Raw genomic sequence first — 25,725 nt, forward strand, 5'->3', positions numbered from 1 at the left:
TGAAATCTAGAATAATGTGTGTTACTGTATTGTGTCGAGCTTTCAAGCGAATTGTCCTTCTTCTTTTTCCTAATCAACAGCCACGTCTCACTGTGTAGGTCAAATCTGATATATATATTAATTTCAAGCTGGAACAAGACACGTAAATTCCAGAGCTTGTTTAGCTACTGTTCGTAAGTCATCGATGCTCAGACTAAGCATATCTTTTGGATTCGCATCTGGAACGTAGGAGCCAAATATAGCAACACGGGGCAACAAGATATTTCGAGGGCCTTGGACTGGCGGAGCGGGAAAGACCGTCTGTATTCATTAGTTCGTGATAAGGTATGGAATATTCGAAATTACCCTCGATTGCGCGAGAACAGGTAGTCCATTGGCACCCAGGTTGTATAGTTCTGCCTCTCCTGTGAACTTATCCGTCGAACCAACCTTCTTCCATTTTAGTAGAAGAACCGCGTGCACCTCTCCATTGCCACCAAGAAGCCATAGGTTCATGTTGTTCATCAACTAGTTCCAAGATTCACTCCACCCGGACTGTATGACAAGACCAGATAGGCTCTTGCTGTCTGAGTGTAGACAAAGACCTAGGTTCTCTCTCCAATGCGGATAGGCCGGACAGATTATCTGCAAATGAGATTCGAGTGTGCAAAACATACCTATAGATATCGGCATCAGCAAACTTTGTATACGTGAGGCTACTGCTCTATAAAAAGGACCCCAGTCCCTGTTCAATACACAATCTTTCATTCTCAATCGTCTCTCTTATTCAATATGTGTCACAGCCTCCTATTACCTGTTGCTGCATGCAGCTTGGCCCCAGTCACCTAAGCTACGCTCTATGAAGCCGTCATCCAGACCAAGTACGGCGTAGTACAGGGCTATCCAGCCATTAACAACACCAACACCGTCAACATGACCCATTGGAAGGACATAGCTGTCTGGAAAGGTATCCCCTTTGCTGCTACGACTGGTGGCCAAAACCGATGGAAGGCACCACAGCCTGCTAGCGCGTGGAATGGTACCCTAGACGCGCGCAACGGGGGCAATGTCTGTCCTTCTGCGACATCCAGGGACAATTATATGATCGATGAGGACTGCCTGGACCTGAATATTTGGAGTCCTGCCAACTCCACCAACGCAAAGCTCCCTGTCGTTATGTGGAATTACCCGGCCATGTCCACTGCAGTCGATGCCTTGTTTGACGGAGGTGGTATGGCGGATCAGGGCATTGTCTTTGTCAACTATAATCATCGCACTGGTCCTTTTGGCTGGCTTGCTCACCCGGAATTGTCTGGTTAGTTCGAGAAGGTGACGGGCTCAAACATTTCCGGTAATCGGGTCATGCTGGATCAGTTCGCGGCCCTTAAATGGGTCCATGCCAATATCGATGCCTTTGGAGGAGATCCGTCTCGCATCACTGTCATGGGCCAGTCGGCTGGCTCTGCTGCCACCCGGCATAATCTCAACAGCAACCTGACCAGAGGACTCATTACCGGCGCCATTATCGAGAGTGGCGTGCGGGATCCCCGCAATCCGCTATACACGAGTCTGGCCGAGGCCTACATCACGCTGAACGACTCGTACGCCACAGGTGTCGAATACCTGTCTAGCCTGGGGTTATCCAGCATTGCCGACGCCCGTGAGAAGTCTATGGACGAGCTCCTCAATGCGACTATCAGCGCTTCTGGCGATAGTATAAGCTTCTCGGCTACTCTGGACTACTACGCAATGCCCGACACCTACTGGAACACTTTACGGCGCCAGCTACAGCCTGAACATCAGCGTTACCGAGTACTTGTCCGATTTGAACTCAACATACTCGAGCCCCTGGTGCAAGCGCTTCCTCTCTCTGTATCCCTCCAACGACTTAAAACGACAGCCTCGGGAGCATACAACTCCATGTTCACCGACAGGTCCAAAGTGGGCACGTATTTCTGGTCCCGACTCTGGGCCACCGCGCGCTCGTCCCCAGTTTACAATTACTTCTGGGACCATGCTCCTCCGGGGCAATCCTCCGGTGCTGCTCATGAGTCTGAGGTCAACTATGTGCTGAAATAATCTGTACGCCACCGATAAGCCTTGGACCAGGAATGACTGCTATCGCTAGGAAGATTAACGAATACTGGGCCAATTTCGTCAAAGAGGGAAACCCCAGCGGTGATGGGCTGGTTGAATGGCCGGCTATCAACTCGTCTGAACTTGTCCAGCATGTGGGTAATGGATGAGAGCAGATTCCTGGTTGCTTCCAAACAGAAGGTGAAGCTTTTTAAGTCTTGGTTCGGCACTCTCAAGAAGCACTAGCCCCATCACATCCTCCACCGCTGGTGTGCAATTGCATAAGGCCGTCGAGAATATCTAGCATGCTTTGATTTTTGCTACCATTGACAATGTCTTGCCTAAATATACACTTTTCCGTGCCCCATAAATTTACATATCATTTTTCTCGCCCGGAATTCCTATTCAGTCGATAAACTTCACAATCAAATCCCAGTCATACCAACTATGCATATGCAGCCCAGCCTGTGATGTAATAGTAAGCAACGTGAACCGAAGGCATTGAAAGAAATGGTTGAAACATACCAGAATATAAGACAGCAAGATTTTTCTCATCGGTTGCCTGTTGAATCAATTCGTTGACAGTGGCCGTAACACTCAACGTCTTGCTCAGTTTCTTCTCAACAACCTTCAACGCCCGATCAGCCTCACCAGGCTCATTGTATGCCTGTTGGTCACCTGCTCTGGGAAACTCCGGAGCACCACCCGCTTCTTGTTGGTCTTGCATCTTCTTCATCCGCAGGGGAGACAACGACCAGCTGTATAGTGGATCGTATCGGAGGACATCGAGGATCGTCATGATGCTATAGGATTCCTGCCGGAGAGTCTCGAGGGTGAACTCGCAGCAGCGGCGGAAGACACCTTCGGTCTTGGTAATACCCATCCCATCAACTAGGTCTCGGGTCAATCGGAAGGGAACGACTTCGGGAATGGGAAGAATGCGTCCTTGCTCGAAAGCTACTCCAAGGTCAATATGTACCACTTCTCCGGTTTGCTCGTCCATCAAGATATTATGACCATGTCGATCACCAAGCCCGAGAACATGTCCGAGGATTGAGATGGCTGCTGTGCTTCGCGTATATGCGAGTCTCTTGTCGAACCAGTCGTCGGGGTTATTATATCTTTCCATGAAGAAGTATCGCATGACAGGTCGGAAACTTTCGGCCACTTGATTGTATGTTCGGACTCGGATCTCGTTGGTGCGTGTTTGGACGTCGGCAATATGCTTTCGGCAAGTGCTTGGTTTCATGTCCTTCGGGTAATATCTCTGGTGCGCCGGCAATATATAGTCATGCAATGGAATCGTATTCGGCACGAATTCAATGATTCCCGCATTGGAAGTCAGCGGAAGAACCTTGTATGTTCGAATGACCAGGTTTCTTTGCCGTGTGGCTCGATGGTCCTTGAGCAAACTACTAACTTGCCCGAACACTTGTTCCATTATGGCGTCTTGACGAAGATCATCATTTCCTCCTTTGAACAGTTGTTTATATCTCAAACCGTTCGTTGCAATAGCCGTGACAATCTTAGGCGCACTAACGCCCGAAGCAAGCGTGAACTCGGGAAGAAACTTGGCCAACTTAGGAACGTTTGTGTAGTCACCATCCACACGGAGATCAATGTTCATCGTAGGTGGCGGGAGCTTCTGCAACGCAGCATCATCTTCAAGACGTTGGCCGGTAGGTAATTTCCTAAGCGGTATTTTCGCACCACTCTTGTATCTCTCGTTCACTCGGTCAATCGCAAATCGCACATAATCGATATTATGGTTGTGAATGGCAACCCAAGTTCCTCCTATTCCTTTATCGGCCTTCAGGCTATCCACCAATTTGACAGCAGCCCGATGTCGCGACAGGCTTATCTCGTCCTTTCCGCCCTTGGATTTGCTGCTTGCAAAGATCTGATACATTCCGTGGAAAGGATGCTCGGCACAGATGCGGTAGATAAGCGTGGTGAGTAGATTCTGGAAGTCATCCGTGATATCGAGCAGACGCGAAGTTAACTGATTCATCAACGGCGCAAATTTGCGGCTTGGCACCTCGTTGAGATATTGAGAGACAGCCTTATTTGCGATTTTGCTGTCTGAGTTGTCGAGCCAAAGTGCACAAAATCTAAGTATGTCATTATTGTAGGTTTCACTTTCCCTCAAGCAAAGGAGGTAATTCTCAAGGCATTGCTGCATGAAAGCTTCTCGACTTTTCAAATGACGTTGATACTCCATGTCGTCAAGGTCGAACCATTGCTTAGCTTTTGCCCGGTGGTTCTTGAGATTTTCCCGTTCCCTCCCTTGTGCTTTCTTTAGCAAGCTCTCTAGGGCGTCGAGTTCTCGCTCCTTGCGGTTACGGATCTGTTCAACTCGCTTGAAGTCTTCCAAGCCATCCGGATTCTGTAGCTGTTGGTCGCAGAACATGGCAAATCCATGATATACTCGACCGGCGTCTTCCCCTTCCGAGCGGTCTTTCAACTCCTTCACCGCAGGGTCCAAATACTCTTCAATGATGACCTCTGGCACTTCCAAACGGGCTTCGGCAACATGGTGACCCTATAAAGTACGTTAGCTTTTGACGCGAGAAACATTATCGGACAACTAACCAGCGTAACGAGAAGTTCTGCACGGCTAATGGGCACTGCCTGCCTATGGAGATGCTTCTGACCACTCAGCTGCTGAAGCATTCGAATGGATGTGGTCATCTCGCCTTGATCCCATAGAACGTTGGCCAGATCGTATTTCGCCGCTCCTTCTATATTGATACCTTTCGATGAACACGCTTCTGCGAGCTTTGAAAGACATATAGCTGACTTCAGTGAGGCTTGAGGCATGTCGTGGTTCCTTGTAATCTCAAGTGACCGCCTGATCACCTTTACCTCCAGCAGCTGCGCATCGTCATCGCTCAACTTCATAGCAGACTTTAGGTAATTCTTCTGTTTTATTGAAGAGAACAGTGCCTCATGATAGCTCAATATCTCCCCTATCTCATGCACACTGTCTTGGTTAGTATCTGCCATAAGAGCTCTAACTGTGAAGCGCCTACCTCGTGGTTTTCAGCCAGGAATTCCTGGTCATGATGTCCAGCGATCCTTGGCTTACCTCTTCGATAGACCTAGCGCTCACGACATCATTCACCTCTGTCAGAATACCTAGAACTCTTGTTGCCGTTCTGAGAGACGTAGCAGACCGATCTGTTCTCGTTAATGAATCTAAGGTAGACAGAAGGCATTCATCCAGACACGTAGTAATTTCGGGTAAAGTTGTCGAAGTGTTGAGGCTCTGAAAGACCCTGAAAACTGTCGCGGCAGGTGAGGAGTTAACAGGTGAAACAGGAATATCCCACTGCCGTAGACTTATTGCAGACTGCAACATGCTATCGAAAGACCCTGATGTGTCATTCGTATCCCCGGAAATAGAGACCATCGAATTGGCGATACCCTGAAGGTTAGTAGAGTTAAGAGCCTTGAGAATACCGTGTCTGCTGGATCCGTCACCCATTTGTATGTCGCTATCATACTGCGCGCTTTGGAAGAGGAGGTTCTTGAAACTTGAGCTCTTATACTCGAGCATCTCCATCACTGAATCCAACGAAGCCTTTTTTTGGATGCCATAATAAAGATCTGGGTCATCTATATCCTTGAAGATATCATGCAAAAGGTCGGATGGAGGCTCGTATTTTGCAAGTGAAGAACGGCGAGCACTAGACAGAACTCGGGACGCATGGATCTCGAGGAATAGTAGTGCCGTCTTGGGCAAATGGCATTTGTTCGCGGCTGCTGACGCCTCTCCGTAGTCGATATTAAGCCACTCATCACGATCCACGATCTTGGTCTCGCGAGGCCGTGGCTGGTCCCGAAGATAGAGAATACAATCAATGACGAGTCGTACATGCGGGATCTTATTGTCTTCAACCTCGTATAAGGCTTCTTTGAAAATATCTGATAAACTGTCACGGACTCTTGCTTCCCCATAAAGCTCTGATAGTAAGATATCATGGATAATGAACGGTAATAGCTGACTCGCTAGGCCGGGTATTGCATTCAGAACCTTCTGTAGTGGTCCAATCACAGGGTTTCGTGGAGCAGATTTCGATAGAAATAGTGCGATTTTTCGAGCAAAACTGTCAGCTGAGACCTCAGGCCAGCTTGTCTGCTGTTCCGACCAGTTCTCTTCAGAAGTCGAAAGCGGTAGGGCAGGACAATGATAGGGGTTCCAGATGAGAGAGTTCATCAAGGATAATGGTATCACACCTGCACAACCGTTGAATTTCTGGGTTTCTTGAATGCTGCTTACAATCAGCTGCAACGTCCGTTCAACAAGACCAACTTCGAAATGGCTGCTGCTTTGTAACATATTGCAAAGTACTCGGATTATCCTAGCCTTCGAAGTACACCAGTCATCCATTAATGGCAGATCGTGTATATCAAAGAGAAAAGGATCCTGCTCTCTCGAAAGGACATCACTGATCTTTCCTGTGGTTGCAAAAGCTCCCCCAATGACTCTCGCAGCCCACAACCGGTATTCAGGCCCCGGCTTGAAATTTTGAAGCGTCTTGTATATCGCAGTTGTACTAGCAACAGGGTCATTGGCATTGCCGATGATGGCACTGCGATAATCGGGCAGCACTTTAGAGTCGGCACAAAGCAGGGAAACAACATGATCGGAGATTGGTTTGCTAAGCAGGCTTTTTCCAGCGTTCTGATCTCTAAGGATTTCAAGCAGCAATTCATGTTCCTTTGCGCCGTTTAAAGAAGCCCCGGTGTTGGAAATATGCTGTGAAGACTTCAACAGTCGTCTGAATGCCTCTTTTCGCCTTGCGTCTAGAACAGGTGAACTGTATCCGTCCAGAAATCCAATGAACCACTTTATGAATTCCCGAATCTTTGCCAGGGCTATCCTGAATTGGTTCTCTTGTGCCGTACTTTCTGGAGACGATTCCAGAAAGTTTTTCAAGGACGCGAAGGTACTGACAGCAACCTCGGCCATGAAGCATGGCTTCTCAGTCATATAAGGTTCCCCAGCCTCAAGAAGGTACCAAAAAATCCCCAAAGCATCCTCTGAGCAGTAGATATCGGTGAGTAAAGGTTGAAGGGCATGGATTATCATTTCATATGGGTATTCTTGGAGCATGACAGGACCAGCGACGCAAACCAGGATTCTGATCTTCCGGATGACAGAACATGCATGTAAGGACCCAAGTGCTGGGTGTATCGATTCAATGAGAGTCCTTCCAACGAACGTTACCAATGTAGGAGTCCATATCGTTTCAAATTCATATCCACTGCGTCTGCAAAGAAATTCAAGTTCATCTAAAAGATACCGTGCCCTGAAAGATGGTTGTTGATTGGCGGAAAGTGTTATAATAGATGAGCTTTTGGCGGTGATACGTTGCAGGATATCAAGAGCCGCCTGGAAGTTCTCGCGCTTTGAGAAAGCTCTTTCAATCTGGCCGTAATGATCAAGTGTCCTAAAGAACGTAGCGATTACTGAGGGAAACTCTTTCTCAACCAGCTTCACAAAGCGATCAGTCCCCAGAGCTTTCTTCACTCCCGTTTCAACCCCTTTGGGATGATGTCCTTGACCAGGTGGGATACTGATGTCGCGCGCGATACTGTATGCCTCGGCTTTGTAAAAGGATCCCTCCAAAAGCCTGTCAAACGGGATGTTCACACATTTCGAAAGTTCGGCTGCCTCATCTCCATTAGCACGCATCATGATTTGACCCACGACCTCGTCCTGAACGTCTTTCAACATGTCACTGAGACTGGTGTATCCAAACAAGCTAAAAGGCATGGACTTGATTGACTGAGATTCGGTCCAAGTGTATAGAATTTGCGAGGAGAAAAGTCTAAATAACTCTCTCGCATCTTCGAGACCAAGTGCTTCTGCAACCTGACACAGACATTTCTCAGCATACCAAAGAGAATGTGGCACCTGAGCAGGCGTTTCGAACATATGGTAAATGCTTCTGCGAAGCAAAGTATGCCAGTGGGATGCCAATTGGGCCAGTATATATAGGCGAAGGGCTATGCCCTCATCCCAATCTGGGTCTCGAGGCAGACTCTCCAATACATCATCAAAAATGGCATCGTGGTCTTTCAGTAGAAACTGATCAAATAAACGGGGTAACAAGTTAGCAGCGTTGAATTTCACTGGGGCATCTCCCTCCTGGAGGATTGTCAAGAGACTCGTCCGTGGAGAAGGACTAGATTGGTCATTCGTGTATGTCGGATTAGAACTTATGACAGCACCTAGTAGGTCGGAAAGCGCCATATGAACCCTGGACGAGGCTTTCCTCCTTGCCACAAGGACCTCCATGAACCAAGTGTACATGTCAGATGCCGATTCGCTAAGGGTGTCATCCTGCATATTGGTCCATGAACTGACCCAACTGGCCATCATGCGAATGCAGAGGCTGTGGAAACTTTCGCAGCGCTCGAGCTCATAGCTCGGTAGGCATTTCTCTCCAATATCCTCTAGAATCTTGAGCAAAGTGTCCCGATCCATACGAGAGCATGCTCGATAGACATCGGGCATACAATGATGCGCGGCTAGATAATCAACTTCATCTAGCTGGGTCAAGTATCCCACCAGGTCTGTGTGAGCAATGAATCTCCCTGGTTTATCGTTATCTGCCTCTCCTTTCTGGAAGATGGATAGTCGGATAGTCATGCAACGCTGAAAACTCGCGGCGTCGAAGAACAGAGGCATCGCTTCTCTATTCAACACTTTGATATGATCGATTACCGCTGACGATTTATCTGCGCTCGACAAGGGGTCGTCTAGATCCATGGCCTCGTCACCCTTTGCATGCGAGAGTTCACCTTGGCTCCGTCTTTCGTTCTCAAGAATTGCTGAAATTGGCGGCACAAGGGAGCTGAGGGCCCTGGAGACCACGGACCTCGAGTTGAAGAAACACGTGGTTGAGTCCATGAGGAAGGACAGTGGTTCTAAGCACGCGCCAATGAGAGTAGTCTCGCCGCGCGCAAGAAAACAGCATATGTTATTCCAGAGGGTGTTGCTATTGCGCCGCAAGACCTGCAATTGAGAAGCAGCCTGTGTGGGTAAAGACTCTACGTAAAGGGCGGTCATAATGCAAAAGGAAGCAAGTATCTGCAAAACATCCACTGTTATATGGTGTGACTTCTCCTCGGACAAGGATTGCCAGGTTTGTAGGAACAGTTCCGATTTGGCTTGCAAAAGATTTAAGACGACTGCATCATTTGGATCCTGCCGAGTGGATTGTTCTAGAGATAGCGTTTCGGCTATGGTCCAAGGATTAACAGGACACATTGCACCTTCGAGATCAAAAAGATAATTGAGCAGATTCCGGTTGCTGTGAAAGAAGTGCCAATGCTTCGCAATAAGACCTGTCGGACCTCTGAATGGAGAATGAGGAAGCTCGAAAGGTCGATTCGTGCAGGCTAGTAGCAGGTTTAGAAGGTCCAGGGGTCGTGCAAACGCGGCAACCTGTGCCGTTTGGATCCTGTCAGTCACAGTCCCTGATTTTACATTAGCACAGATGATAACCAGAGGAGTTGGATAAAGGTCTACCGATTGTCCAAGCCTCTCGCAGCCATGCACAAACCTGCTTCGACACGTTCGACATTGATCCAGGGTTTATCTGTGCGCCCATGCGGGTTATCACAGCCCAGAAAGCTAACGACGAATCCGTAAGCGTGGAAGGGCCACTTAAGTTGACAGAAGAAAGCATTGAACGAATCTTCTCAGCCATGATGGAGTACTCTAGCAGGTCAAATTGTAGGATAACGTTCATGAGATTGCAGGCAGCTCTGGATGTGCTTTGGGAGGTCGAAGCTCGGGATGCCAGGTCCCAGACTTGGTGCCAGTACTTGTTCAGAGAGGGCGATTTAGCATCTCGACTGCTGGCAATGCTGTATTGTACCTCTGGGTCAGCCATAGCATGATAAAAAGGTGGGGAATACACAAACCTTGAAATGGCCACCATCGTCCATGAAGAAACCGTGCCGTTGTCGTCTAAAATACTAGGTGTCAACCTTTGGAGGAGAAGCGCCTTCGTGTCAATGTCGGCTTGGCCCTCTATGAGAATTGGGATAAGCTGCAATGCACAAATTCTCTTTGTACCGAGAGACGAAAACGAGTCACGCAAAACATCCCCTATTTCTGAAGTAAAACGCTGTTTCTTGTTGGATACTTCCTCTCGGACTTGAGGTGTTGATAACCGGGCAGCTATGTCTTCCAGCAGTTTGAGTAGACACGAGATGACCCAAACAAGTGACCAGTTATGCTCCGATTTAGCATTCCCCAAAAGAGGCCCTGTGATTACTCGGTCTATGTTGGCCGATATCTTGTGGTTGAAAACTAATTCATCGACCTGTAAAATCTCTTTCTCAGGCCGCTTGATATACTCTGAGTAAAGCGTGCCCATGAGGCTTTCGATCAAATGAGACAGAGATTCAGAGGGTTCTCTTCGGGCTGCATCAGCCAAAACGATTGTGGAGAGCATGATAGTTCCGAGCAATTCATCCCGCAAACCTGCAAGTTTTGTACTCCAAAGACGTCGGATTACAGGAATGAGATCAAACAAAAACTCTTGAGCGAGGCCCGACTGGTCAAACAGTACTCTAGTGACGACTGAATTGATGCTACTGAATGCAGCTTGTTGTCCACTTCCAGCGGCAGGTGACGACTTCACATACTCCGCCAACCCATGCAGTATTTTCTCGGCGCTTGCTTGCACAGGGGCATTGGGACTCGCTGTTAGAAGTTGTATGCACACTATTATCTCTCCAATGACACTTTTATTGCCTGTATACTTATCTCTGATTGTCAGAGATGATGTCGGTCTCGATGGGGTTGAGCGGCCGCTGGCATCCAAATAATCATCCAAGCTGGACCGAAAACTATCCCGAAAGCTCGTTTGGCTATCATCTTCCATAACGCCGAGACTTCTCAAACAAAAGCTCATGAGCTTCCCCCATTCGCTGCTGCTCAAGTGTTCGACGTGCGGTGGATAACGTAAAAGTGCGACCAAGCATTTTGTATAGCCTGCACTTAACGGCTCCCAAAGTCCTTCTTCCGGCGTCGGCAGAGTCTCCGTAATATGGTCGACAATGGCGCGAAGGGTCTTGTACCTCAAATTGCGTAAGAATACATCGACTGCTATTCGAAGAACGGATGCGCATGTAGATAAACGGGTGCTCGATGCTCCTTTGGAACTTGCGCGATTATATGACGTCCTCTCAACCGCAACGAATCGAAACAAACACTCAAAAATCTTATGACAAGCTTTGTCATCCACGGCATGACTAGATTGATACACACGATCATCAACTCGTATTCTCGTTCATAGAGTTAGGTCTGTCGTACAGTTTCGAGCTTTGCTTATTCTGCTGGAGGACATGCTTCAAATCTAGCAGATACACCAGTTAGCAGGCAACCCATTGAGTATCATAGGATTTCCACAAACCAGATAAAGCCTCATTTCGGTCCTTCAACTTCTCTGATGAGAGCAATGCAATTGCCCTGTCCAGCCTGATTTCTTCCATGGTTGTTGATACTGGGCCGGCGCGGAGCGTTAAGAAGCAACGCTTCTCAGCATCTGGTCATTCTTCACTTGGGCATTTCCAGAACAGAAAAGAGCTCAAGTATAAAACCATCAAATAGACAAACTTCCGACACTGAATCGAGTTGTGCAAAACAGAAAGAGCGTTGTTCATTGTTGATTTCTGGTGATGCCGGATCTGAAGGCGGTGAGGAGAATCTGACGCTTTTTTTTCGCCTGCGACAAGAGTCGGAGAAAGAGAGAGCTCTAGGTAGCTTCATACAGCACCACCTGTACCTCTTTTCGCTTCCTCCTCTTCCTCTCTCCGCGACTGCAAACGGCTTTTCCAACAATGGAGGAGAGAGAGTCCCTGGTAGGCCTTCGTGGCTTGTACCAAGATCTTTCTGCTCTTTCGGACTCGTCGTTGGTAAACATTGACCGGCTCCGCGTTGAGCTGGAGACGCACATCGACGACTTCAGGAAGCTGTTGGACAAGCCTGCAAAGAACAATGCTAGTCGACAGGCCGTTATGTCGGGTAAGAAAATGCTAACAAAGTCTCAGAGGAAACAATGGCTGTTGTTGCTGCTGCGAGAACTGCGCTGACATTGGTTACGACTCGGTGTAGGGAAGATCACTCTCGACGACGTGGAATACTCCGTCAACCAAGAGTTCCAACAAGGAGTACTCGAATTGGCCGATTCTATCAATATCGATGAGTTACAAGCGGCGAAGATGTTCCTGGTGGCCCAAGAGGAGGCTCAACTGTTGGACAGACCCCCTCTGATCGCTGCGATTATGCGATTCCACGAGCGTCGACTATTTTTGCTGGAAGCATTGCGCCTCGTTTTCCAGGAATCATCGTTTGAAGTGGAAAAGGAAATGACTCAGGAGCTTATGCAAGAAGTGGTGGCCCATGTTCTCGAGATCAAAGGCGCTCCTTTACGAAATGCCTCTCTTTACGCAAGGAAGGTCATGAGCTCGATGGAAGATATTGAGAAAACACTTATTCTTCTCGGTGAGCAGATTCAAAAGGCGTCGATCGTTGGTCAGGCCGGGGATCCTGATGTCATGGAGGCCATTGAATACCAACGGAACAGCTTACAGCAACAACACGAATCGCTTGGCGCCATTTTATGCTACATGTTCAAAGGCCCTTACACGAGTCCCGAAGAAATCCGACATCTTTTGAATCGCTTAAGAAAGCTGGACCGGTTTGATGGGCTGCTAGTTCATTACGTTCCTTCCATAATCTCGTCCTTCGTCAAACATGGTTCTCCCGAGAGTGCTGCTTCGTATAAGGAGGCAAGAAGCCTACACACAGCAATCACCGCTTCTAGCAAAGATGGCCAGGTTTGGATTCTCCCGGCTTTCCATTCCGCTGTCATCGCCTTGTGGCTCGCTGTGTACAGTGGATGGGATTATGATGGGCCATCGTCTCCGCTGCCAGGGGTGGACCTCGAGAAGGAGGCGCAAGAACGTACGAAAATGTTTATGACGGCACTGGATGACGGAGGATTAGACTTCATTCTTGCTGTTTGCGCTGGGGTAAACAACGAAGAGCAGGGGGATCCAGCCCGGGGTGAATTGGTGGCACTGTTGCTGAAGGAGAGCACCGCAGCAATGCCTGAGTCTGACTCATGCTCGGAATATCTAAAGAAATTACTGATGGAGAATCTGGAGGTATTCGTCGAGTCGTGTATCGCGAACATGCCCGACGCTGTTCGTATGCTGAAGACCGAAGAGGACACGCAGCGGCTGGACCAAATCACCGCTCTTCGAGATGGCTTGACATCGAGCCTGCATCGTGGACTGGTGGAAGCTCGCACCCATCTCGAGTCATTCCTGATGGTGATGGCTTTTGCGTTTGATAATCGAGCAGATGCAGCACAGGAGTTCTGGGCTGATCCAGATGGTAATCTTTACGGTTTCCTCCAGTGGGCTTCAAAAAGGCAAACGGTCCCTCGCGTAAGCGCCTTCTGCGAGCTACTCTGCTCCATAGCTGGCGGAGAGGAGAATGCCATTGCTGCACATAGATTTTTGTCTGAAGAGGACAAGTTCATGTCTGGCAAGTTCCGGCGCCCAACTTCTATGAACTGGTCCCAGATGTTTGCCGAGCTTCAGCTCTATGCGTCTCGCGTAATTGAGAAACCACCAACCACATCACAGGCTATCTTACGTGCGAGGAAACCAGAATCAGCCGACATGAGCGAGCCAGAAAGCCCAGTAATGCTGACATGCTATCTCAGATTAATGGGTCACTTGAGCCAACAAAGTGCTACTATAAGAGAGTGGATGCTGCATCACCCGTCGTTTAACCTGGTCAGTACCTTGCTGACATTGTGCAGTGGGCCGATACCCACTCACCTGAGAGCCACCACCTTCAAAACTCTTGCAGCATTGATGACAGACAGGTCGACTATAAACGGACATGAAATGTGGCTTTCGCTTGATCAGTGGATCTCTGGTGGATCAATGGGCGCATCAGGCCTCAGCAAAGCTCCGATGGTCTCGAACCCTCTCGTGTGGCATGAGCAGCAAGCGTTCCAGAAGATCAGTGAGAGCTTCAATCAAGCCAATGCGTTTGTTGGTCTGATCCACACTCTTGTATCCCCGATTATCGATACTTCCGGAAACCCTTTGTCGCTATCGTTCCCCGAATCACTAGGGTCTTCCTATCGCATGCCGGGAATCGAACCCTATGTCGATTTTGTTCTGGGTCAAGCCTTATCCAAAAAAGTACCGGACCTCAATGAACAGCAAGCCCGTTTGTTGACCTACAATTGCCTGGACTTTGCTTTAGCTTGCCTGAGGAGCTTTAACGAAAACCTCGTTACAGTGCTCAGTCAACCCACAGTGGCCTCAGACTCTACACTCAAGACATCATCTTTGGTTACCTATATTCGCCTTCATCCCTTCGCGCGGGTGGCTGAATGGCTGTTCAACGAAGAAGTTCTCAAAGCTCTTTTTGCCACCGCCCACCAAGACATAATGGAGGTCTCCAGAGCACCATCCGAATCCACATTGGTGTTGGGTCTGCTTAGGAGTCTTGAGGTTATGGATGAGATGATGGAACTCCAGTCGACCTATCTCAATATTGTCCGACCATTAATCAGATCCCAGGCTGGGGGTAGCAGAGTTAACGTAGCAAACTCGGCTCTTTCCTCGTTCGAGGACAGCATTTTGAACAACCTGACTATCGTACCTGCTTTGTGCCTTTACTGCGGAACTGGTCACGAGCAGCTTACCGTGACGTCGATGGGGTTGTTGGAAAAACTGTCAAGCTCAAAGAGACTCAACAAATTATCGTCTCCCGAACTGTCCAAATGGCGCCCCTCAAATAAGATTGTCGAAGTCCTGAGCGCCGAGGTGGATGTCGACAGTGTGTCTCGTCCGCTTGTAACGCACATGCAGCCTGAGTTAAGGGAGTTAGAATCTGGTTCGCAGTCTTCAGGATATGTTATCCGGGAGGGCTTACTTGCGCTGCTGAATACGTGTCTCGGAATGATCACGGACCGCCCAACAGTCGCTCATCTTCTGCTTGGTTTTAATAGCGTTGGCAACATGCTTGATGTGGCTCCGGACGGTCTCTTTGCGAACCAGATGTCCCTCTTACACGCCGTTATTGGTTTCTTGGAAAGTAATCCCGATGAGGTGGACGGGAACATTCTGCCCTGGATGGTGCATCTCAAGCGCATGGCGTTTGAGGTATTGAAGCATCTGTGGTCTTCCAAACTTGCATCTTTCTTCACGCTTTCCGAAATGCGCTCGAATCAATTCCTTGTAAACATGTTTGCAAGCCAGCCCATTATTGGAACGAACACGATGTGGAACGGGTTCCTGATCGTCACGGAGGAATTCTGGCTTTCTGATTCAGCTTCTGCTTTAGCGGAGTTTTTGTTGTATCGGAGTTTTCTATATAATTATGCTGCCACTGAAATTCGGTCAGCTGCGAAACTCGGTTCGTCAACTCTCCAAACCGAAATTTTATCGACGCTTCTGGGAACCTCACGGGTGGAGACTGGTGAAACTGTTTCCCATCCGACTGTGTTCGATCTCTTTGATTTTGCAGACCTGGATATCGCGCATCAACTACTGCCACCCAAGCTTGTTTTTCTCGATGCTTTAGACCTCGAAGTCTGTGCTAAGCCGCAAGCGGATGAGTCTCTTGTCCTCTACGATGTGGATGATGTAGAGGAGCTTATTCAAGTAAGAAAGGAAGACTTGTTGGACAATGGCCAGTTGCGGCCTCAAGACGAGGAGCTTTTCCTGGTCGAAGCTGGGGATGTGATATTATTCGTTCAGTCGACGAACCGAAACAGGCAGATCAGTTATAACCGCTATCTCGCACTTCGGTCGTGGGCCGAACTAATCACGACTATGGTCAATTGCTCTGACATTGACGGTGGGCGCAGTCCAACTTTCATACTTCACTCCATCCAGATGATTCTTCCGAAACTCGAAACGGCCGTTGAAGAAGATCTTCCGGAGGCGACCGAGCTGGCACGACTGGCTGAAACACTCATCAGTAACCTGGAATCGACAACATCAAAGGCTAAGTCCACGCGAAGCGGAGATATAATCGATGATAAGCTCCATCAACTGTTTCAGATTTGTATTCGTGGTATCATCTTGGCCACTGGCAACGTGAATCTACGTGAGACATTCTACAACATCTGCTCGCACTACATCACGCGGATCGCATCTCCTGACCCTGCTCATGAAAACTTGAGGCGCCACAGCCAGCAGGTCGTTAAGACGGCCGGCCTTGCCCTTATCGAAGCCACTTGCGACGATGCATACTCGGGACAAGAGACATGTCGTGTATCTGCGCTTCTTTTGCTCAACCTCCTCGCCACCCTAGACAACCAAGCAGATTCAATCTTGGCGGAATCAATATCGCAGTCGAATTATCTCGGTCTGTTTTTGGATGCTATTCGGGCGCTTCCCATTGAGCTTCGAAACGCCCAAGCAAACGGTATGTTAATGAGGTGTCATGGCTGTTCTATCCTTTGCTAACCTTTGCTTCTTCAGACACGCCTCTCCTGTTATCCTTCTACCAATCACTACTGTCACTACTTCAGCAGCTTTGTCAAACGAAGAATGGAGCTATCCATGTTATTAAGACCGGACTTTTCGATGCGGTTCGTGAATCGCAGCTGTTTGCTGCCGACCCTGATATTGGCATTGGTTAGTACCGTTCATCCTAATCCTGGAAATTGAGTTTCATCTAACAGTCATAGATATTGATAATCCCGATGCTCTCCGGAAATACTATGATCTTCTCCTTGCCGTCCTCCGAGTAATCGTCTCTGCCGTGTTCGTGCGAGGACTCCACAACGAGCAGATGATCGAGCAAACACGTGCATTCCTTGCTGAGAACCGGCAAAGCATGGTCGGTATCTTCAAGCGCTTTGCTAAAATCGGGGGTGCTGGTTCTGCAGACCACCACGAAACGCTCAGCGACTTGACTAAATCGTATATGGCGCTGGTAGCTGCTACGGGCTTTTTGGATGTATGTTCTTTCCTCTCTATACGTAGTCATCGGCCTATCATTTACTAACTGGCTTGAATAGTTTGAGGACCAGGAAGTTATGGAACAATCCAGTACGTCTATGTTCTCGTGATGATGTGCTGGGACGGACGGATGAGGATTCGACTGATATTTGTTGATTTGCGATCTTGCTTGGTTTATGGAGATGAAACGTGTATGAAAGTTTTGCATATGGCATTATTCCAGCCGTCTGGTATACTATTTCTATTGATGTTACAGGCTATATTCCTGAAGACATTATCCGGTCTTCTTGCAACATTGACGATATCCACCGTTGTTCGTAATAACACTCACACCCAAATAGTCCATGTTTATCACTGGGAAGTTGTTAGATGCGAGGAGCTTTCGTGTAGGCAGGGTGCCTTGACCAGTAACAATGAGCCGTCGCTAGGTTTTAGCGTGTTCGCAACCAGCATGTCGTGGTCAAGGTAAGAAACGACTATTTCTGTGGAACTGGTAAGAATTGAGTACTGTTCTAGATGGTGTTGACAGCGCCTTCTTTTCAAGATAGAAGCCTTGTCTAGAGCACTGTAATGGCCTCGTAGACGTACGGTTTCTCATTTTGGTTTGAGCAACCTGCTAAGGTCACAGGGTCAATATCTGTACCACCAAACTTGCGACCTTGCTTGGATATTCCCGGCCGCCCCAACTTCATCTTCTCATGTCAGCTTTCTGCTATCAAGCCAGAACTTGATCCATCGCACGATACTACTCTGTACTTCCCTAAGCCGAACTCGCTGGGTCAAACAAACCCACGATGGTGTCCCTGGCACCCAAGAATTTCTACGGATCCAAACCTGATGTGGAGGACGCTGACGAATTCATTGACGAAGTTGAGCAATATGTGATTTCAGGGCATGGAAATCTCAGCAGCGAAGAAATGGCGACAAAGCAGGATATCATCGAACAGGACTTGATCAGGGTCTTCAGACATCACCTCGAAGGGCAAGCAAGGCGATGGTACTATACGACTCCAAAGGAACTCCGTCGGTCTTGGCCCAATTTGAGGTCGTTCTTCCTTGCTACCTTTCCCTCTCGAGCACTCGAAATGGATGAATACAAGAAGGGTTTGCGTCGTGAGTTTGGAAGTTTGGAGCAGCTCCCGAATGAATCCGTTTCGGACTACGTGTACCGGTGGGAAGTGCTGGCAAAACAAATACAATGCTTGAAAGCAGGTGACAGTGATCCTGATTTCCTGATAGGCCAAGCCTGCGCTGGTATAAAGGACATGGAGCTATCGCAGCATATCTTGAGTATTGCTGGAGGTTCAGAGGAAATACCTTTCAGCCGTCTGAGAAGGTTTTCCAACCTCATAGAGGCTAAGAAGGTCGACATGGAAGGGCGTGGCATACACCTGAAACTCAACAAGCCTCAAAAGCCTTCTAGGGTCTCGACTGTCGACTGTGCTTCCAGCTTGCGAGTGGTCGGATCGAATACATTTGGATAAACATAATTGTTGACATTATGTGTCCGCCGCTCAGACTGAAGGGATTGCTGTTGGAATGAAGACTGTTATTTGTGGATTTTCTGTTTCCATTCATGACTGGGGTTGAAGAGGGTTAAGTTGTGTGTTATCATATTTATGTTGTAGTTCAAGATATATCATGCTGCTCATGGATAATCTGCCAGTATAATACTTATCAATTGTGTTCCACTCTGCCAGTAAGAGTATATGCCCATTTAGCATATCGTAGTCAATACCTCAACTATATTTCACATCTGCATAACATTGTGGTCCATGTATGTACCCAGGTATGGCATCACTACGGTAGGGAACAACGCCCACGAACGTATTATCTTATCTCCGCCAACCTCGCCTGCGGAGTCGCCCTCTCGTCTTCTTCACCTCCTCACCTTCTCAGTCATCATTACTTGCCACCTCTACTTGCCCAACGACAAAACACTCGGCACAATCTGGCCATGTTTATATGGTTCAGGAACTTGCTGGATCTTTCCAACGCTGAAACGCTTCCCGTTGCGGACAGAACCGGGTAGATGCAGCAGAACTCGAGAGGCGCCACCGAGCACAGGACCGGTAAGCGCAAGTCGATTGGCAAGAGAAAGAATCCCGAAGAGGAAATATCATCATCATCTCAGCGTCAACAACCACAACATCCTCTCCCGCAACAGCAACAAACCATTTCAGAGCTCCTGTCTAGGAACCAGGATAGAGGCCATCCGCCATATCTCTCCCCCAAGCGCGCTCGATTATCGCCCACTCCTTCGGATTCATCGTCGTCGACTCGACCACAAGCACTGAGATCCCCCACTAGTATGTACAATTTCTCGAATTCGGATTCCAGGGCAGGCGGGGCATTTGGACAGAGCTCGTCTGGTCCAGGTACCTACAACCCAACGGCCAAAGCTGGCCCCGCCTTCGCGACATCCCGTCAAAGCAACTTCACACCACATACCGGCGCGAAGAAATTGGTCGTCAAAAACCTCCGGACGACTCCACGGCTGAACCAGGATTCATACTTTGAGAAGGTATGGGGCCAGTTGGATACGGCATTGGGTACCGTCTTCGGCGGCGGGAAACCAGAGACATCGCTGGAGGAACTCTACAAGGGCGCCGAAAATGTATGTCGCCAAGGGAGAGCGGCGATTCTGGCCAAGAAATTGCAGGACTGCTGTCGAGAACATGTGTCAGGGAAGCTACGGGAGACATTGGTCGCGAAAGCTGGAGGTGGGAATGACATTGATACCCTACGAGCCGTGGTAGACACATGGGCAACATGGCAGTCAGAGCTGGTATGTACTGTGCAATATAGGTGGGCGGTATTTCAGGAACTGACTCGATCGTTTATAGGTAACGGTTCGCTGGATGTTCTACTACCTCGACCAGTCGTTCCTCCTTCACTCCAAAGAGTTTCCCGTTATCCGCGAAATGGGATTGCTTCAGTTTCGATCGTACATATTCTCCGATGCGATCTTGAAACCTAAGATCTTACAGGGTGCCTGCGACTTGGTGGAGGCAGACCGGAGTGAGGGCAACGACACGACGGCCGACTCGTCCCTGCTCCGTAACGCGATCGATCTGTTCCATGGTCTTGACGTGTACATTAGCGATTATGAACCGCTTCTAGTTTCGCGGTCGAAAGACTACTTTTCATTGTGGACTCAGCAGGAGACTACCGGGTACCTCGCTACATTTGTGGAGAATAGCCATCGCTTGATCGCGCGGGAGGTGAATCGATGCGAACTTTTTTCTCTTAGCCGGAGTACGAAGCAGAAGCTATCTGAGATTTTGGATGAAGTTCTACTAAGCCAAGAGGACTTCTTACTTGACAAAAAAGACATTCTTGGGCTGCTACGGGCCAGCAACAAGACGGCATTGGAGAAATTGTATGCTCTGTTGGAGCGTAAAGATCTTGGTAGTCGACTGAAGCCCGCTTTCGGAAGCTACATTGTGGAAGAAGGCAGTGAAATCGTCGCTGACGAGGACAAGGAGGGGGAGATGGTGCCACGGCTGTTGGAATTCAAGCAGCAGCTTGACGACACCTGGACAGATTCTTTCCATCGTCACGAGGAATTGGGACATACACTGCGAGAATCGTTCGACGCGTTTATGAATAAGGACTCGAAAATGGAGACGAAGATGGGAGAGATGATTGCCAAACACGTGGACCGGCTTCTGAAAGGCGGATGGAAGTTACCAACAAGACGGAAACTGGAGGATATGCCACTTGCAGATGAGGATGCTGAGATCAATCGCCAGCTGGACCAGGTGCTGGATCTGTTCCGGTTTGTGCATGGAAAACTGGTGTTTGAGACATTCTATAAGAACGACTTGGCGCGTCGCTTATTGATGGGACGGAGTGCCAGCGACGATGCGGAGAAGAGTATGCTGGCGAAGCTCAGGACAGGTTGGTCGAATATTTCGTTTTCGCGTTTCCTTTCGCTAACCACCAGTAGAATGTGGATCGAGCTTCACACACAACCTCGAGTCGATGTTCAAGGACATGGATGTTGCGCGCGACGAGATGGCAGGATACAGCTCGATTCAGCGCCAACGGAAACACCGGTTGCCGGTTGATCTGAATGTCAACGTGCTGTCAGCAGCATCATGGCCAACGTATCCAGATGTGCAAGTGCGGATTCCACCGGTGGTGGCGACAGCGATCAACGACTTTGAACAATTCTACCACAACAAATATAATGGACGGAGACTTCACTGGAAGCATCAACTAGCGCACTGTCAATTGCGAGCATGGTTCCCAAAGGGAGTCAAGGAATTGATGGTCAGTTCATCGCAGGCGATTGTACTGTTGCTGTTCAACGACGTTCCCGAAGGCGGGACGCTGCAGTACCCTCAGATCCAGGGAGCGACGCTGTTGCGTAAGTCAACTGATCTATATATGCTGGGCGGTTTGCTAACTCGACTAGCGGATGTGGAACTGCAACGGACACTACAGTCACTAGCGTGCGCCAAGTACCGGGTACTAAGCAAGCGACCGAAAGGTCGAGATGTGAATCCAACAGATGAGTTTGCATTCAATGAGGCCTTCACGGATCCGAAAATGCGGATTAAGATCAACCAGATTCAGCTGAAGGAAACGAAAGAGGAGAATAAGACGACGCACGAACGAGTGGCGGTGGACCGACACATGGAGACGCAAGCAGCGATCGTGCGAATCATGAAGAGCCGCAAGACCATCACCCATGCGGAGTTGGTTGCGGAAGTGATCAAGGCGACACGAAGTCGGGGGATGTTGGAGGTGGGAGAAATCAAGGAAAATATAGAGAAGTGAGTTTCTTTCCTAAAACTGGAGTGATATCAAATGTGCTTGATACTGACTCGTGCGCAGGTTGATTGAAAAGGATTACATGGAGCGGGAAGAGGGTAATCGGTACCAGTATGTTGCGTAATGGTTGGATATACGGAGTACAGGGGTAGCATTTGAATATAGCGGATATCTATACAATGAATTGGCATTGGATGACAAGTATGTACAAGGACTAGGATATGGGCGTATGCACTCCAGACTCGGAACGGCTCCGAGATCGGTGGATCCGGGGAAGCTTTGTTCTAGAAGGTCTTTTATTTGTAGTTTACAGTAGCTTGTGTGTTCTATATGTTCTCTGCGTTGTAATCCGTACAAATGAGTACACCGTTATACAAATAGATGTATATATTCTGTACTCTGTACTCCGGAGTAGGCGACTCAAATGATCAGTCAGAACCAGAAGAGTCCAGACCATCACGTGCAAAGCTCTAGTTCAGGGACGCGTCGATCCAATCGATCCCAGGTTAGTCAGCCGGGGGTGCACATGATCGTTTTCAGGTCTGGATCGGGACAAATTTTCAGGTCCCATGACCGCCTCCTGTTGGGGTTTGCTTTTGCTCCTGTACGGAGTACGGCTGGGACGCGCAAGGGACCATTCACCGACACCCGGTACGGGAGAACATGCAGAGAATATGTCCCCCGTGTATCCTCCTCCCATACATAGTACAGACAAGACACACTGTCCCACGGGGAATGGGATTGACTTGATTGGAGTATGAATATAGCGGAATTCCGGAGAGAGTAAGCCGAGGCATTCTTTGCCTGATCTGGCAGTCTATAGTTGGACATGTCCCGACCCGATTAGGCAATGCGGGTCGGTCAGGTGTTCACATGGACAAAACCTGTTGGGATTCTTTGTTTGTCATCCTCTCGTTCTCGTCGTGGTCTGCGTCGGGGGATGGAGGAGGTGGTGGTTATTTATTCGGCTGGTGTCTCGATTCTTTGGTCTTGTATCCTTCTCTATCTCTATATTCCTCTCCGTCTTGCTCCCCGGGTTGTAAGCTGGTCTTCTGGTCTGTTCAATTGATACAGATCTACCCTATTCTACCTTATTCTACTTGTACCTCTATCCTATCCTCTATCTCTCCTATACCAATTCCTCATAGAAGTCACCATGCAGAGTATGTACCCTATACACCCATATACCGGCCATATCTAACATCCACAGCAAAACATTTCTTCTCGGATCCCTCCCACCTCGTCACAACCGCCCTCCACTCCCTCACTGTCACCAATCCCTCCCTCGCCTTCGACCCCGAACACAAAATCATCTTCCGCCGTCCCAATCCTCAAGGAAAGCGCAAGGTTGCCATTGTCTCCGGTGGTGGTTCCGGTCATGAACCCGCCTTTGCTGGGTTAGTCGGCAAGGGCTTCCTCGATGCCTCCATCGCTGGAACTATCTTCGCCTCGCCCTCTGCAGAGCAGATTCGCAAGGGTGTTATGGACTACATTGACAATGAGGAGGGTGTTCTCATTATCCCGATGAACTACACTGGTGATGTCCTGAATTTCGGTATGGCTACAGAGAAGGCCCGCGCAGCAGGTATTCAAACAGAGTTCTTTGCGATCAATGATGATGCCGGTGTGGGAAAGAAGAAAGGTGGAAAGGTTGGCCGTCGGGGTATTGCGGGTGGTATTCTGATTCTCAAGATGGTTGGTGCATTGGCTGAGGAAGGGTATGTTTCCTGTTTCACAAGCAATTGTATGCGCCATTGCTAACTCCGAGATCAGTGGCTCGCTTAAGCAGGTGTTTGACTTGGCCCAATTGGCCAACGAGAACCTGGCTTCTGTCGGTGCTTCTCTTGAGCACGTTCACATCCCTGGCCGTCCCATTCCCGAGGACACGGTGCCCCATGACGAGATCGAAGTTGGCATGGGTATCCACAATGAACCCGGTTCTCACCGAACCAAGGCTACCCTGCCCGAGCTAGTGAAGACTATGCTTTTCCAGATTCTGGACCACAACGACCCGGACCGTGCCTTTATTACTCATAACGCCGGTGACGAATTCGTCCTGCTGATCAACAACCTCGGTGGTTTGAGTACCCTTGAACTTTCCGGTATTACCGATGAAGTCCACCGTCAGCTTGACGATGATTACCAGATCAGGCCTTGCCGTGTGCTGCAGGGAACCTTCCTGACCAGTCTGAATGGTCTTGGGTTCAGTGTTTCGCTACTCAAGGTCGTTGACACCGGTCTAGGCCAGGGCAAGGGCATGCTTGACCTGTTGGATGCGGAAGCTCAGGCTGTTGGCTGGGCTGCTCCCATCAAGCGAGAGACGTGGAACCAGCGCGCTGGCTCGCATGTTGAGGTTAAGAAGACCAAGCTGGCTGAGGAACAGCCCAGCAATGTCAAGTGTAAGTCCTAAATGCTTTTTCTGCGACAATAACTAATCAAACACAGTGGATCCCGCTGTTATCAAGAAGGTCCTGGGATCCGGTCTCAAGAGCATTATCGCCGCAGAACCCGAAGTCACCCGCTACGACTCGATCGTTGGTGACGGTGACTGCGGTGTCGGTCTCAAGCGCGGTGCCGAAGCCGTGCTTGCTTTCCTCAACGACCCCAAGGCCAACATCAAGGACGACGTCGTGACGGCTGTCAACCGTATCGTGACCATTGTCGAGAACACAATGGACGGCACCTCAGGCGCCATCTACGCCATATTCCTGAACGCGCTCGCCCACGGCCTCCGCGCCCAGGACAAGGGCACTGCAACACCCGCTACCGCACAAGTCTGGGCCGAAGCACTCAAGTACTCTCGCGATGCACTGGCTAAGTACACCCCTGCGCAACCCGGAGACCGCACCATGATCGATGCGCTGGTGCCCTTCTGCACGCGTCTCACGGAGACCAAGGACCTCGGGGCGGCCGCTAAGGCAGCCGAGGACGGCAGCGAAGCCACCAAGTACATGCACGCCAGTCTGGGACGGGCAGTGTATGTTGGCGGCGAGGAAGAGTGGGTGGGGAAGATCCCGGATCCGGGTGCGTACGGCTTGAGTGAGTTTTTCAAGGGATTGGCCGCGGCGGTCATCTAGATTTCTTTTCCCAATCTCTCCCGATCCGATCCTTTTTCTTCGTGTACAGATTAGTTACGATAGTTGGTATATTAATCATAATCCATGATGCTGTATGACTCAAAAAAAGTATTGCCGAGGTTAGATTGCGGAAGACACGTAGAAGCCACGGAAGACTTAAGGTTAGCTTGTTCTCGGGTCTTCCATTTTTAGACGGTTCAGATGACCTCGTCCGGATGCGGAAATGACGCATGCAGCCTAGCTACTTCCGGGAATATGTGGGGTCGATCGACCCGGGTGGGGTTTGGCACCCTTTTCCCGTTTGGGATAGCTTGCTTACTTTTGGTACTTGGACCATACAAAGTGTAGAGTCGATAATACATGAATGAATACATGGATGTGGTGTGCTGTTCTTGGTGGAACGTTACCCCGCCTTTCTTGGTTCAACCCTGTGTCAACAAGGATAGTGACAAGCACATGTCGAAACCAGTTTGAGTCAATAAGTTGTCCAATCGGGTTATACCGGTTGGCACGATGTATTCGTGTCGCAGGATTTGCGTTCGGAGTTTGAATAAAATCCCCCGGTGCATGGAATTTTCTATGCGGAGTAACTTTGAAACTCACAATAAAAGGGACTTTTGCCGAGACCAGAGATCACGTACATTGCTTGTACGGAGTACAAGGGATCGAATTACCACACCATAGCGCGGGGAATAGACATGGTATAAGCCTGAGACTTATTATTGCGTCAGTGCATCAGGTGTCGAGGATGAATGATGAGTATTGTTTGCTATGGTTACGA

At 49.1% G+C, this 25,725-nt stretch overlaps 8 protein-coding genes across 8 annotated transcripts; 6 read left to right on the plus strand and 2 right to left on the minus strand.

The window, feature by feature from the left end:
- Positions 1 to 123: 123 nt before the first annotated feature.
- On the minus strand, positions 124 to 495 carry ACHE_41294A (uncharacterized protein; the record flags this gene model as incomplete). The annotated part of the gene is made up of 2 exons (XM_043279588.1): positions 124 to 300; positions 346 to 495. 2 exons carry the CDS (start codon positions 493 to 495, stop codon positions 124 to 126), a joined length of 327 nt encoding a protein of 108 aa, XP_043137252.1.
- Positions 496 to 912: 417 nt separating this feature from the next.
- Positions 913 to 1,299, plus strand: ACHE_41295S (uncharacterized protein; the record flags this gene model as incomplete). Its single annotated transcript, XM_043279589.1, has 1 exon — positions 913 to 1,299. One exon carries the CDS (start codon positions 913 to 915, stop codon positions 1,297 to 1,299), a length of 387 nt encoding a protein of 128 aa, XP_043137253.1.
- A 42-nt stretch (positions 1,300 to 1,341) lies between these two features.
- Positions 1,342 to 2,058, plus strand: ACHE_41296S (uncharacterized protein; the record flags this gene model as incomplete). Its single annotated transcript, XM_043279590.1, has 1 exon — positions 1,342 to 2,058. The coding sequence occupies one exon, from the start codon at positions 1,342 to 1,344 to the stop codon at positions 2,056 to 2,058; it is 717 nt and encodes a 238-aa protein (XP_043137254.1).
- A 442-nt stretch (positions 2,059 to 2,500) lies between these two features.
- Positions 2,501 to 11,574, minus strand: atmA (DNA-binding protein kinase TEL1; the record flags this gene model as incomplete). The annotated part of the gene is made up of 8 exons (XM_043279591.1): positions 2,501 to 2,520; positions 2,581 to 4,597; positions 4,648 to 5,038; positions 5,088 to 9,546; positions 9,599 to 9,939; positions 9,997 to 11,334; positions 11,396 to 11,438; positions 11,496 to 11,574. The coding sequence occupies 8 exons, from the start codon at positions 11,572 to 11,574 to the stop codon at positions 2,501 to 2,503; spliced, it is 8,688 nt and encodes a 2,895-aa protein (XP_043137255.1).
- Positions 11,575 to 11,922: 348 nt separating this feature from the next.
- On the plus strand, positions 11,923 to 17,195 carry ACHE_41298S (nuclear pore complex Nup192/Nup205 family protein; the record flags this gene model as incomplete). The annotated part of the gene is made up of 5 exons (XM_043279592.1): positions 11,923 to 12,106; positions 12,197 to 16,546; positions 16,603 to 16,758; positions 16,812 to 17,083; positions 17,145 to 17,195. 5 exons carry the CDS (start codon positions 11,923 to 11,925, stop codon positions 17,193 to 17,195), a joined length of 5,013 nt encoding a protein of 1,670 aa, XP_043137256.1.
- Positions 17,196 to 17,879: 684 nt separating this feature from the next.
- Positions 17,880 to 18,569, plus strand: ACHE_41299S (uncharacterized protein; the record flags this gene model as incomplete). The annotated part of the gene is made up of 1 exon (XM_043279593.1): positions 17,880 to 18,569. One exon carries the CDS (start codon positions 17,880 to 17,882, stop codon positions 18,567 to 18,569), a length of 690 nt encoding a protein of 229 aa, XP_043137257.1.
- A 548-nt stretch (positions 18,570 to 19,117) lies between these two features.
- Positions 19,118 to 21,991, plus strand: ACHE_41300S (cullin family protein; the record flags this gene model as incomplete). The annotated part of the gene is made up of 5 exons (XM_043279594.1): positions 19,118 to 19,873; positions 19,932 to 20,988; positions 21,038 to 21,460; positions 21,509 to 21,869; positions 21,931 to 21,991. 5 exons carry the CDS (start codon positions 19,118 to 19,120, stop codon positions 21,989 to 21,991), a joined length of 2,658 nt encoding a protein of 885 aa, XP_043137258.1.
- A 1,032-nt stretch (positions 21,992 to 23,023) lies between these two features.
- Positions 23,024 to 24,944, plus strand: ACHE_41301S (putative dihydroxyacetone kinase (DakA); the record flags this gene model as incomplete). The annotated part of the gene is made up of 4 exons (XM_043279595.1): positions 23,024 to 23,030; positions 23,078 to 23,585; positions 23,641 to 24,266; positions 24,313 to 24,944. 4 exons carry the CDS (start codon positions 23,024 to 23,026, stop codon positions 24,942 to 24,944), a joined length of 1,773 nt encoding a protein of 590 aa, XP_043137259.1.
- Between the last annotated feature and the right edge of the window lie 781 nt (positions 24,945 to 25,725).

Source organism: Aspergillus chevalieri, chromosome 4, assembly GCF_016861735.1.
Source record: "Aspergillus chevalieri M1 DNA, chromosome 4, nearly complete sequence".
NCBI classification, from domain to species: domain Eukaryota; kingdom Fungi; phylum Ascomycota; class Eurotiomycetes; order Eurotiales; family Aspergillaceae; genus Aspergillus; species Aspergillus chevalieri.